Here is a 12,077-nt window from a genome sequence, read left to right as displayed (position 1 = left end):
GTCCCTTAAGGTGTGTCTAAACTGTACCCCTTTCCCCTGTATGCTGGGGTCCTCAGGCTTTAGGCATGGGGTGGAAGGGAGAAGCCCTCCCTTTCTGAGCAACCAGAAGCAGTACCTTTCTGAGGACAGTGGCTGGTGGGCCTTATATTATCTCCCCGTTCTGTGCTGTCTGCTCAGCTCACTCTCTTTTCCCCAGGTGTCATGCCTATGTGGGTCAGCTCCCTGTCTCCTGTGTGGCTGCTGCCCTTCTACGAGGAATTCCACCATCTCCCGCCTCATCTTCACTTTCTTCCTGTTCCTGGGCACACTAGTGTCCATCATCATGATAATACCCGGTGTGGAAAACCACTTATACAAGGTAAATAACATCCACAGTGCTTTTCCCTTCCCTACCAAGGTGAGACCAGTGAGCAAAAGTGGAAGCAAAACACTGGGACTTGGGATGCTGGGGTCCTTTACCAGGTGAAATGAGATGTAAATATTTGAGTTCCCATGCATTGAAAGAGAAATGTTAATATGTAGCACTTGTCAATAGGACTGTGTGAAACAGCACCCTTCTGTTTTGCCTTGAGTTTCGAGGGAACAGTGTTTCGTATCAAATTTCATTTCGATTCAAAACAGCTGTTCCATGTTGCTTCATTGAAACAGTGAGGCTGTTTCTACCTTTCGATCAGCCGGGGACAGGGAATTAGCCCATCTGGGCTGACTTCCCATTCCTGGTGCTAGATTAGGCGGGGTATGGCCACGCTGGGGAGGGGAACTCAGCCCACCTGGGCTGATTTCCTTTCCCCAGCCTGATCTAGCCTGTGCTAGTTGAACAGTGACTGTAACTGATGAGTCCATCGTATCTATTAAGGAGTTGCTTCGATGGTTGATTTCCCTATCCATTAAAAATGTGCTATGCAACTACCCTGCTGCTAGATATGGTCACTCCATCTTCAGACTGAGGTTCACAGCTGGTCTGGAGGGAGACGGCTCTGCCAATCCTTGGTTTATGGACTCCCTCCACCTCCAGGGCTTTTGGCTGCAGGACTGCAGTTCTTGCCAGGAAGGTATCCTTAGAATGTTTTGCTCCCAAAGAGCAACTACGATGCGTTTTGCAATCTCTCTTGCTCTCTTGCAGTAGGTCTCAGCAAAGATGGGGCTGAGCAAGTCTTGCACACCAGAATTTGTGGGCAATCTCCAGACCCTTGAGGCTGCTTCAGGTTTGTCTCAAGTGCCCACTCAGTCTCTGATGTGCCTGAGGCTGGGCAGTGACCATGGGTGAGCCTGGAGCAGCTTCAGTGATGAACTTTGGGGTCTGGAGTGCATCACTAGTCAGGACATCTTCTGTCCCATCCTTATCAGGGTCTGCAGTGGCACAGACGAGCCCTTAAGCTCTAGTCTAGGATACAGTTTCTTTGCTTAACCTTGTTGAGCACTAAAAGCTCCTGACCCTGCAAGTAGCCATACTTCTGCATGGAGCCCTGAAAGGGCATGCCTGCGCATAGCTGCTGGCACTTTTATACCAGCAACTGGCGGCCACAGTGTTGGATCCTTCCCAGCTCCATCACTGAGCTTGGCCAGCTCACTGCAGCTCTGCTTCCATTCTTACACTTGGTCTCTTGTGTCTGTTTAGACTGTGGATACAGCAGGGTATGGCCTGGCTCAAGCTCTCTGGATGCACAACGGTTCTCTGCAGGGCCGTGCTGGCTCTAAGGCTCACTGAATCCTTTTCTCTCTCCTTACAACAGCTTCCTGGCTTCTGTAAAGGAGGCAGCCAGATCCTGGGTGTTGAAGGCTATGCCAGTTGTAACTCCTTCCTGGGTCATAAATCCGTGTATCGCATGGGCTTTGCCATGGCTGCTTTCTTCTTCCTGTTTGCCTTGATCATGATATGCGTGAGGAGCAGCAAGGATCCAAGAGCAGCCATTCAAAACGGGTGAGGCTCCTGGAACTTGTCGCGTCTTGCAAGTGTTAATCCCTCCATCCAAAGTACCACATCTGTCAAATGCCCTAGCAAGTTAGTGATACTACCACTACTTGAAAAGAAAAAAACTTAAAAAACACCTGGTGTGCATTATATTGTTGATGCCCTGCAGAGCAGACACCTGCTGGCCAGTTTCAGGTAGTGTCTTGTCAGTTTTGAGGCCAGGGAGACCGATTTCCAATCCTCTTTTGGTTAAACCTGGCAACAGAGCCTGGCCCAGCTATTCTACAGTGGAAGTGATTAGGGTTTACTTTGGGTTTAGCATAGTTTTTTTCTCACGCAGTAACTTTTGGTTGAGCTTCAGTTTCTCATCTTGGCAGCTGCTGCTGCATGAGTGAGGTCTAATAATAGCAGTTAGGTGGAATTTCTTTCCAAATAAAATGCCTTCAATTCTGGCCCTAGGCAACCTGCTGCTATTGTGGGTAGAAGCAGTCAATGTTGTTGGGTAATAGCCTCCTGCTGCTAGTTCTTGTTCACTTGAAAGTAGGAGCCATTGATCTGTGACTGCTTTATTAAATAAAAATCTGACTGGAGCTTTAATTAGGTTCTCTGATGGATGTTGGTGCAAGAAAGTGAGTTTTGCACTCAGTTTAAGAGCTGTATCATTACTGGCCCCTGGAAAGTTGGGGGCAGAGCATCTTGCTATAAAAGCAGACTTTCATTTATTATTTTTTTAAGGGAACTCTTTTTGCGACTGGAGAGGAGGGGGGAGGTTATTTTTAACTCTAGCCAGGGCAGCCTCCTTAGACTGCGAGAGTCCATGTGCTATAAATGGGAGTCCATTGAGTGATGCTAAATGTGTGTTTTTCCTCTTTGACTTCATGCCAGGGGGCATGAGTGGTCCCTGGATGGCATGTCCTTGCGGGGAAGGAGAGGGTAGCACTGTCTCAGTGGATCTGGGCAGCATGCTGTCCTTCCCAGCTCTCACAGTTTTTTCTTGCTGCTTGTCTTTGCATTCAGGTTCTGGTTTTTCAAGTTCCTGATTTTGATTGGCATCACCGTGGGCGCTTTCTATATTCCTGATGGCTCCTTCACATCAGGTAAACCTGCACAGACATATAGATATGTAATAGTACTTGCCAGCAAGTTACCTTTAATATGGCCATTCAGGCTGTGCTAACGGGCTGCTTTTGCTGTTAGTTGAAGAGAATAGCAGGATGTTTTCAGGGAAGGTCTCTCACTTGTGGAACCTCTTCTCTTGGCAGTCTGCTTGTACCCCATTTTAGCTAGTCTGAAGCTTTGGTGAAATGCTTGTGTATTCAGGCTTTACACTGGAATTGGGGTGCCCAGGGTCACATGGGAGGGCCAGTCCTCTAACCTGGGCAACGTGAGGTTTTATATTTGCCCCCTGATACTGCCTCCTGTTCTGGATGAACCCTTGGTCTTTGTGCTGGTCCACATTAGGCCAGCTTTTAATATTAATTAGCTTGAGCCTTCACAAATTTGTGCACTGCTTTGTCAGGACACGTCCCAAATACATTTGGCTGTCTACTTCATGTATGTACAGTGCCTGATATAATATACTCCTGGGCTTTGGCGAACTACAGCTACACAAATAGCTAGAGGTGCACCAATAGAGATTTTTTGGGCTAATACTGATGGCTGATTTTTAATGAGCCAGATCTGTCAATACTGATCCAATTGCATATATGTAGCCTCACAGCTTGGAGAGCAGCATCGGGTTGGTAAGTCTGTTGTGGGGGGAGGAAAGGGGCATAGAGGGAGCAGATCAAGGCCCCCGCGCTGAGGGATGGAGTGGGGCTGGGGCTGATGCTAGGGCACAGGCAGGTGGGGCAGATTGTGGGATGCAGCTGTGAGTGGCTTGTCTTGGGGTGGGAGCATGGCTTCCACTGCTATACACATTCTTGGAGGGCATGTGGGGCATATGCCTCAGGATATGTGTGTGGGGCAAGGGCAGATGGCCGCTGTGGGCTGGGGCTGGAGGATGCACCAAACTCTTCCTGTTGGGGCGCTGGGTCCAGACTTCCCTTTGGGTTGGCAGTGGTGGTATAGGGAGGTTGGCTATGGGGGGGGGGTCTATAGCCATCCCAAAATTCACCATAGCCCCTCCAGCCCCCTCCCGCCACCTGCCCTGAGCACAACCCTGGCCCAGCCTCCCCACCAGAAAGAGCCCGGCCCCAGCCTGCAGTGGTAGCCTGCCCTCGCCTCATGTGCAGATCTGGGGAGCACCCCACACCCCATGCCCTCCTGGGCTGTGCGTAGCGGCGGAAGCCACCATCCCCTGTGCTCCCTGAATGAGCCACTTGCAGCTCCATCCCACGTCCTGCCCTGCCCTGGCTATGCAGCGCCTGCCCCTGCCTCGGCCCCACCACCAGCCACAACCCCACTCCTTCCCTCATCGTGGGGGGCTTGATCTGCACCCCCCCACACCTCTTCCCTCCTCCCATACCTTCCCCCACAACTAACTTACCAGCCCCATGCTGCTCTCCACACTGCCAAGCTATGCTCCTGGCCTCCTGCCTACTGCCCTGTGGCTTCGTGCATGCATGGGGTATTTACTGGCCACATTATCAGCTACATCAGCCAAAAAAAGCCGCTTGCCAACATTGTCAATCTTCCTTATATCGGTGCCTATCTGATATGGGACCAATGTACCAGTGCACCTCTAGAAATAACAGGGGAAGATCCAGGAACACCTGGCCAGTGTCTGAACTAGCCTTGTCAAATGTGTTACCTACCTTGAGCCAAACAACAGCAGAGGGATAAAGGCTTCTAGGATAGCAGAGCTCTTGGCGGGGGCAACTGTGGGTTACTGGGACCATGCAGCTGGGGAAGGGGCTTGAGAAGACAGAAGCTGGAGTAATGACTTGGATGAATCTTGATGCTTGTTTCCACATGGTTCAGGAAAAGCCACTTCCCTTTTTAAATGCATTCCTTTTTTTAATGCAAATTAACTCTCAGGTATAGACCAGCCCTTTACATTAGCTTCAGCTAATGGGTCTCTCCCTTGTCCCAGAGGACAGACAGCTAAATTCCAGTGTGCAGTCATGGGAGCTAATTCCCCTGCCAAGATCATTTTGACAGTATGCACTATGGCATGTTGGCTCTAAAGTGCTGCATCACTCGTGCTGAGATGGTATCCCACTGCCGCAATGCTCAAGCAGAGGAGCTGCTCAGAAGAAGCATCTTTCTTTGGTTCCATCTCCGATGGACTCATTATTCATAAAGTTAGACATTTCTTTGGTGCTAATTAGTTTTTTTACTTCTTGGTATTTTTGTTTCCCCTCCCCAATCCAGTGTGGTTCTATTTCGGTGTGGTGGGCTCCTTCTTCTTCATCCTCATCCAGCTCATCCTTCTGATTGACTTTGCCCACTCCTGGAGTCAGATCTGGCTTCGCAATGCAGACGAAGGCAATGCCAAAGGCTGGTATGCAGGTCTGTACAGAGTGATGCTGGGAGTCTTTAGAAGTCTTTCTCCTTTGGAATGGGGTGTGGGGGAGACACTGACATGGCCCCAGCAGCCTAAATTGATCCAACTTGAAAGACCTTCCTTTTTCGTACGACAAAACCTGTGTCCGTATCTTTATCTTTGTGCACTTCGGCATTTTTGTTGATTCTGGAGTTCTTGGCCATCAGAGATGTTACCAGGGATTGCTACGTGGAAGTGGCTCTCGTCAGCCCCCCTGAAAGAGCTGGGAAGTTTGAGATGCTCTGTCGGCCAAGGACACCCTGCCAGTGGTTCCTGTTTTCCTTATGTTAATGCTTCTTTCCCCTATATTTGTGGGGTGAAAGAAAATGGCCAAGTGCCTACAGACAGGTTGCAGCGTAGGCAGCGTGCTTGCTCTGCAATCCCTGTCCCTCTGGGGCTCTAAGAGTAGTTGACAGTAAAGTTGGGGGGTAACAGAGCCCCACAAGTGCTCCCCTTCCCCTTTGTGTTGCTCAGTCCTCTCTGCTCTGTCCTCTCCAGGCCTTTTCTTCGTCACCTTCATCTTCTATGCAGCGTCCATCACAGCTGTGGTGCTGCTGTATGTCTACTACACAAAGCATGATGGCTGCACAGAGAACAAGGTGCTGATCAGTCTCAACCTCATCTTCTGTGTGATCATCTCTGTGGTGTCCATCCTGCCCAAAATCCAGGTGAGGAGGGAGGTGGCATGCTCCTAGGCCTCTGCTACTGCTTGTGCTGCTTCACTCCCCCTTTGGGGTGCATGTGCCATCTGGTGATTAAATCAAGAACTGCAGCTGACCAGCAAGGCAGGTTGATATGTAACAGCGTGCCCACTTTAGAAAGGCAGCAAGTTATTAAAACTCAGATGAGCCCAGTCTGGTTTCCTTTAAACAAGCCCCTTATCTGAAATTGGGTTGTCCCATGATGGCTGAACCTGGACTTGGATAACACAACCCCTGGCTTAGTTCTGGAGAGAGAACCTGATTTCTGCTAATGGAGCCAGCTTGTTGTATAAGGCAAAGTCTGATGAGCTAAACTGCCCTGTTTTTGTTGAGCTAGCTGGCTGTCTGCTGCAGTACAGGGTCAATGCAGTATGCTCAGAAGCCTGTTTTATGCTATGGAGTCAGCTCCCTTGATTACTTTGCCCTGCTGGCTTGCATCTAGCCCCAGCTGGACTCTGCAGGGGTAGCAACCAGGCTGCTTGTCTGACTTAACAGCCAGAGCGAATAGCTGAGCAGTGAGCTGAGGCAGACTGGATGCTCCCTGCCTGCATGTGGCCTTGTACAGGTTTGCAGAGGGTGACAAGTTCTTATCACTCAGCCCAAGTCTGTGGCAGAGCTCTGATCTCAACGGCATTCCTTCTGATGTGTGAGGTAAGGGGTGCTGTTGTCTGAGATGAGGAGTTTTGAGTTAACGCGTCAGCAGGGAGTGCCTCTTATTCCTGTTCAGCAGCTCGGACAAGGAGGTAGAGAGCAGGGAGCCCCTCCCACAGATGTTGGCAGCTTTGTATGATAGGGAACTGTGCTGTAAGCTGACCCCGATTGCTTTTATACAACTGCACTTTTGTGTAGCTTCCTGAAGTGCTCAGGTCACACAGATTTGGGGCATCTCCAGCTGTTCAGCACTCTATGGCTCGTGGAACCACAGGATGGCCAGGGACCTATAGCAACATTGTTTAGTCCTTTCACTAACCCAGCATGGAGCTTCCTGCCCTGAAGTACCACTGATGCCAACAGCTGGCAGGATCCATAGAAAGATTGGTTATGTGGATGGTTGATGAGCATATTGAAGGTTGTACCATATGATAGTTCTATCCCTTATCTATTTCCCTGAGGATTTAGGCTATAGGTGAGCAGCTAACTGCTTGGGGGTCAAGAAGAGACATGCCTGCAAGATAGGTTACCCCATTGCTGCCTATTGCAGGGGCACTAGTGCCTTCCTCTGAGGAATCTGGCCCTGGTCATTGTCCCAGATGGGAGACTGGATTGGATGTATCACAGCTCTGATCCAGTGTAATGATTCCTGCATTGAAAAACAAAGCTTGACATCCCATGCAGATTTGAGCTGCTATTATCTCTTTCTCACAAACCCCTGCATCTGTGGGGCAGGTGCCAGCCCAGCTGCTTGGGGCCCATTGGGCAGAGCTATGCCAGCCTAGCTGTGCCTGGTGGCATTCAGCCGCACTACATGGCAGCAGAATGCTCTTTCCTCCTGGATTGCCTCAGCTGTCACATTGCTGCTGACTGACCTGGCCACACAGTACCAGTACAGATGCTAGTGCTGCTTGCTTTTCTGTGCTATGCAGCTGGTTGTACAGGGTATACAGCCCTAATGACCCCCTTTTCCTCTCTGCAGGATGCTCAGCCACACTCGGGCCTGCTGCAGGCCTCCCTTATCACACTCTACACCATGTTCATCACCTGGTCGGCCCTGGCCAATGTGCCAAGTAAGTGAAACTGGCCCTGAGGGCCTCTGGCTGATATCCCAAGTAAACAGTACCAATCCTAGCCTCAGACTTGTCAGAGCAAGGTGCTCAGCCAACCTGCTTGGCTGGACATGGGGGTTGGGGGTGGTAGCACTGGCAAGAGTGGGTGATTGGCCTGTGTAGGTTGCTGGGGGTCTTGGTAACCACATGCTCCCCCCACAATCCTCCAATGTAGCAGTGTTGGCTTTTCTTGGCTTTCTCTTCCCTGGTCATTTCCCACCCCCAACATCTACAGGGTCTCCTACATGTCTGGCTTTCACTTGTATTAGTTAACTTAAATGCTTCCTGCTCCTCACTGTGCCCACTGCAGCTGGTTACAGATGAGAGCTCAAGCCAGAAAGATCCATGAAGAGTAGCCTTTGCTCCTCTCTGATCCTTAGGATTCCTGTGGTCTCTGGGCTGTAACTGCAGGTCCTGCTTTCCCTTGTTTCTGGGCATCAGGTCCGGTCTGGACTTTTGTGCCAGCCCATAGTGCTCATGTGGTAGGTCAGTGACCTGAGGCTTGCTCCACCAGCATGAAGAGGGGAGCCACTTTGGAGACCTTTTGGGAGGTGTGGGGGTAAATCCTCTGCATTAAAGGCATGTGGTGTCAAGCTTCCCTTGGGGGCAGGTCCCCATGTGAAGTGACATTGGATTGGCCCTGGGACTTCTGCAGTGCTGGGGGGAGGCGGGGGCAGAAGGGTGGAGTGCTCTGGGCCACAAAGGTCATGTTGTATGAAAAGAGGCCTTGGCTCTGAGCAGTTGGAAAGGTTCTGGCTTTTTATATTGTTATTTTGAAATCTGTTACAGACAAATCCTGTAACCCCACCCTCCTGGTCAGGAACAGCACAGCCACCCCAGTGGCTGAGGGGCATGTGACCATGTGGTGGGATGCCCCGAGCATTGTGGGATTGATCATCTTTGTTCTGTGCACGCTCTTCATCAGGTGAGGATCCAGGGTGCTTCTGCCATGTCCGACTGGAGTCTTTGTCCATCACTGTCATGTTCAGTCTTTTGTAGCCCGAGCTCACATGAGGGCTCATAGGAGCCCTTGCCTCTCACCTCACACGTGGTACCCCTTCTGGGGGGCAGGGACGAATGAAACAATTGCAGCAAGTTAAAAGGAGATGGGGGACTTTCTCTGCATCAGCTCCACCCAAGTGCCTGTCCACATGTCCATTTAAGTGAAAGCTCAACTGCAGTAGCTTAACTGTATTTCGCTGACTGCTAAAGTCCTGCTGCCCAGCTTTCACTTGCCGCAGGGACGACAGGCACACAGACACTTGCCACAGTGCAGCTAGCACACAGTAAAGCTTCACACCCTTTTAACTTGCTGCGATTTTCCTCTCTTGTCTGTACTGCAATGTACGATAAAAGCCTGCTAATTTCTGTGAAGGGTCATGCTGCCAAAAACACTTGCTCTCAGGGGCTAGAAACAGCCCTGAAGCCAGGAGGGCATGGAAGGGACAGGTCAAATGGAACCAAGGGCTGAATCTGGCCTGCAGTGGACCTTAGCTGATGTTTCCATTCAGATAGTAAGCCAAAGGGGCAGCCTGGCAGGAGGTTAACTTGTCTGTGTGTTGGACTAGGTGTAGTATTAATACAGAGCTTGCCAGCTTGTCTGCCCTGCATTCAACCCATCTCCCACATCTGTTCCCAGCATTCGCTCCTCGGACCACGCCCAAGTGAATAAGATGATGCTGACCGAGGAAGGACCAGGTGCAGCAGGCAGCGGCGGGACAAGCCTGGAAGATGGCGTGCACCGGGCCTATGACAACGAGCAGGACAACGTGTCCTACAATTACAGCTTCTTCCACCTCTGCCTCCTCCTGGCCTCCCTCTACATCATGATGACGCTCACAAACTGGTACAGGTGTGTGCTCCATCAGTGTTTTTGTGTCCTGGGAGTGACATGTCAGTGGGTAGGACCCTGGTATAGGAGTGAGGATACTGGGGTTCAACTCCCAGCTCAAGGTGACCCAAGAAAAGTCACTTGGTACCTAATGAGTTTGCATCTGGGCCAAGCTGTAGCTGTTGTGTCCCAGACTGAGTTAGTGACCTGCTCCTGGTGAGGTTAGCCTGTAGTTGTCTGGGATGGAGGAGCTGAGGCACAAATAGACAAGGGACCCATCCATCTGTCAGAGGTGGCTAAGCAGTAGCCTCCCTTCATTAAAAGCTTTGCTTTTGGTGGAATAAAAAGCACTGCCTGCCCCTCAGGCATGTGAAGATAGTGCTGACTCCAATGCAGGAGCCACCACTCTGTCTAACCGGGGAAGGGGTTCCTGAAGTTGAAATTCCCCCAGAGAGCAGAGCAGCATAGGGCCCTTGGTGCTGGAGGAGGCTGTGTATGTTTGACAGACCTGCTGCTGCTGCTCTTGTGGAGTGAATTTGCCTCTGGTTGCCTACAGTACTGTTTTGCTGGGAGAAAAGCCTGAGGTTGCTTGGCTTGCCCCACCTTGTCCCTGCAGCCCTGTCCAGCGAAGCTGACAGTGCAGGGCCTGGTAGGAAATGGGGCTGGGTCTCTGCAGTTAGCAGACATTTTGGCCTGGTTATAATTGACAGCTTGACTAAGCAAAGCACCTTGGCATCCCAGCTTCCCCAGCCCCTTCATTGTGCTGCTGTGGATATGGTGGCTACAAGCTGGGCAGCAGAACTGGCTGGGGCACGTGGTCAGTGGCAGACTCCTGGGCTCGCCTGCTGCTTTGCTGCTGGTAATGAAGTTGCCTAGGTAACCAGCACAGAGCAGCAGCCGCAGCAGCATCCGAGCAGACGGGATCCGTGGAGGTGTCCTCAGCTGAACTCTGCTAAGCCTGTGCCAGGGGAGCTTGCAGAGGAGCTTAATGTCTGCTGAAAGGCAGGGAAAGAGCTGGTGGTGGCAATGCAGGATCCAGTTACAAGTTAGGATGATCTGGCCATTACAGCCTCCCCCATTCCTTCCAGAGCTCTGTATTACTGCTCGTTCCACCCACCCTTCCCTTCTTCCTTTTGCTATTTATATAGCACTGGTTGCTCTAGTGACAGCGCTCGGTTACCCTTCACCTGCCCTGACGGTGCAGCACAGTGACTTTGCCTTCAGACCCCCTGTGGTGCTGATGCATGAGTCAGAGCAAGCTCCAGTTGTCCTTCACCGCTCAGCAGGATCCAGCTTGCACTCTCCACAGAGCAGCACTCATTCTGCAAGGCAGAGTGGGGGCAGACATTTCCTCTCCTCAGTTCCCCAGGCCACTGGGACGTAGAGCTGGCCTGTGCAGTGAGGAGTGATCCCTTCCAACAGAGATGCTGGTGCTTGAGCACAAGTCACAGTTTAATTACAGGGATGCCTCAAAACTGGGACATGTAGAGAAGTAAACAGGATCTTTGCCTTGTTCCCAAGTGACCTGGGCGATTGACTTATCCAGATGGATTCAGGGCTTAGCTGGTTAGGCATCTATGAAGCTGGGGGCAGTGAGGGGAATAAGCAGGAGTTTCTAGCTGGAAACACCCTGTGTAGTATATTGCAGTGACTCATTTGATCTGATTTTGGATTTTCTGTTTGGTGTTGCAGGCCTGATGAGCATTTCCAGACCATGAGTAGTCCTTGGACTGCAGTGTGGGTAAAGATCTCTTCCAGCTGGGCCGGGCTCCTCCTCTACCTCTGGACTCTGGTAGCCCCCCTTGTACTGCCAGATCGAGACTTCAGCTGAAAAGGACTTTGCCTGTCAGACAGCTCAGCTACTTTTAGCTGGAGAACCATGCTGCCAAGGGATGGCCCCCTGCTCTTGGCTTGTGGGGAGAGCAGGGCTGTGGTTCTCCCAAGCTGTATGTTACCCTTTGACTCTCATTTTAGGACTGAGACCAGTTCCTCAGGATTTTGCCTTTCTGTTTCTTGTTGTTTTTAAAGGGAAAAAGTGCCTGTCAGAGAGAGCCTGCCCTTTGTGGGTGAAGCCAGCCTCATATGGCACTGCTTCTACTGCAGTCTGTGTGTGTGTTGACTAGCATCTTAGTTCGCTGATGAATGATGATCTCTAAAGTAATGCGATTTAAAGATTACAAGTTTAGAATATGCGTGTTACACCACTGATACTAGACCTTTAGCATGTTACATCTTAAATTAACAGTTTCTGTTTCTTTTGACCATAACTATGGGTACCAGATTTAAGTGGTGAATTATTAAAATGTGTGAATGTGCAGGTATACATTAACCCTGATTAACGGAACGTCTTCCAAAAGCAAAGACACAGAGGAGTCAAGTCAAA

General features: G+C 50.7%; 1 protein-coding gene across 2 annotated transcripts in view; it reads left to right on the top strand.

Moving 5' to 3' along the window:
- SERINC2 (serine incorporator 2) overlaps nt 1–11,700 on the top strand; it is a 35,270-nt gene extending 23,570 nt beyond the window's left edge. Inside the window, exons 1-9 of one of the 2 annotated variants that reach the window (XM_019512127.1) lie at nt 178–358; nt 1,734–1,921; nt 2,930–3,009; nt 5,228–5,365; nt 5,898–6,067; nt 7,734–7,824; nt 8,653–8,788; nt 9,503–9,715; nt 11,387–11,700. In XM_019512127.1, coding sequence (XP_019367672.1) covers nt 323–358; nt 1,734–1,921; nt 2,930–3,009; nt 5,228–5,365; nt 5,898–6,067; nt 7,734–7,824; nt 8,653–8,788; nt 9,503–9,715; nt 11,387–11,525 — 1,191 coding nt within the window. In that variant the 5' untranslated portion in view covers nt 178–322 and the 3' untranslated portion in view covers nt 11,526–11,700. Of the gene's footprint in view, nt 1–177; nt 359–1,733; nt 1,922–2,929; nt 3,010–5,227; nt 5,366–5,897; nt 6,068–7,733; nt 7,825–8,652; nt 8,789–9,502; nt 9,716–11,386 lie in introns of those variants that run through there. The other variant, XM_019512128.1, reaches the window with a different exon arrangement.
- The last annotated feature ends 377 nt before the right edge of the window (nt 11,701–12,077 follow it).

This window comes from Gavialis gangeticus, unplaced genomic scaffold (assembly GCF_001723915.1).
Source record: "Gavialis gangeticus isolate Ggan-Ray unplaced genomic scaffold, GavGan_comp1, whole genome shotgun sequence".
Lineage (NCBI taxonomy): Eukaryota > Metazoa > Chordata > Crocodylia > Gavialidae > Gavialis > Gavialis gangeticus.
The sequence above is the reverse complement of the archived record's forward strand: the minus strand, read 5'-3'. Positions and strand labels throughout refer to the sequence as shown.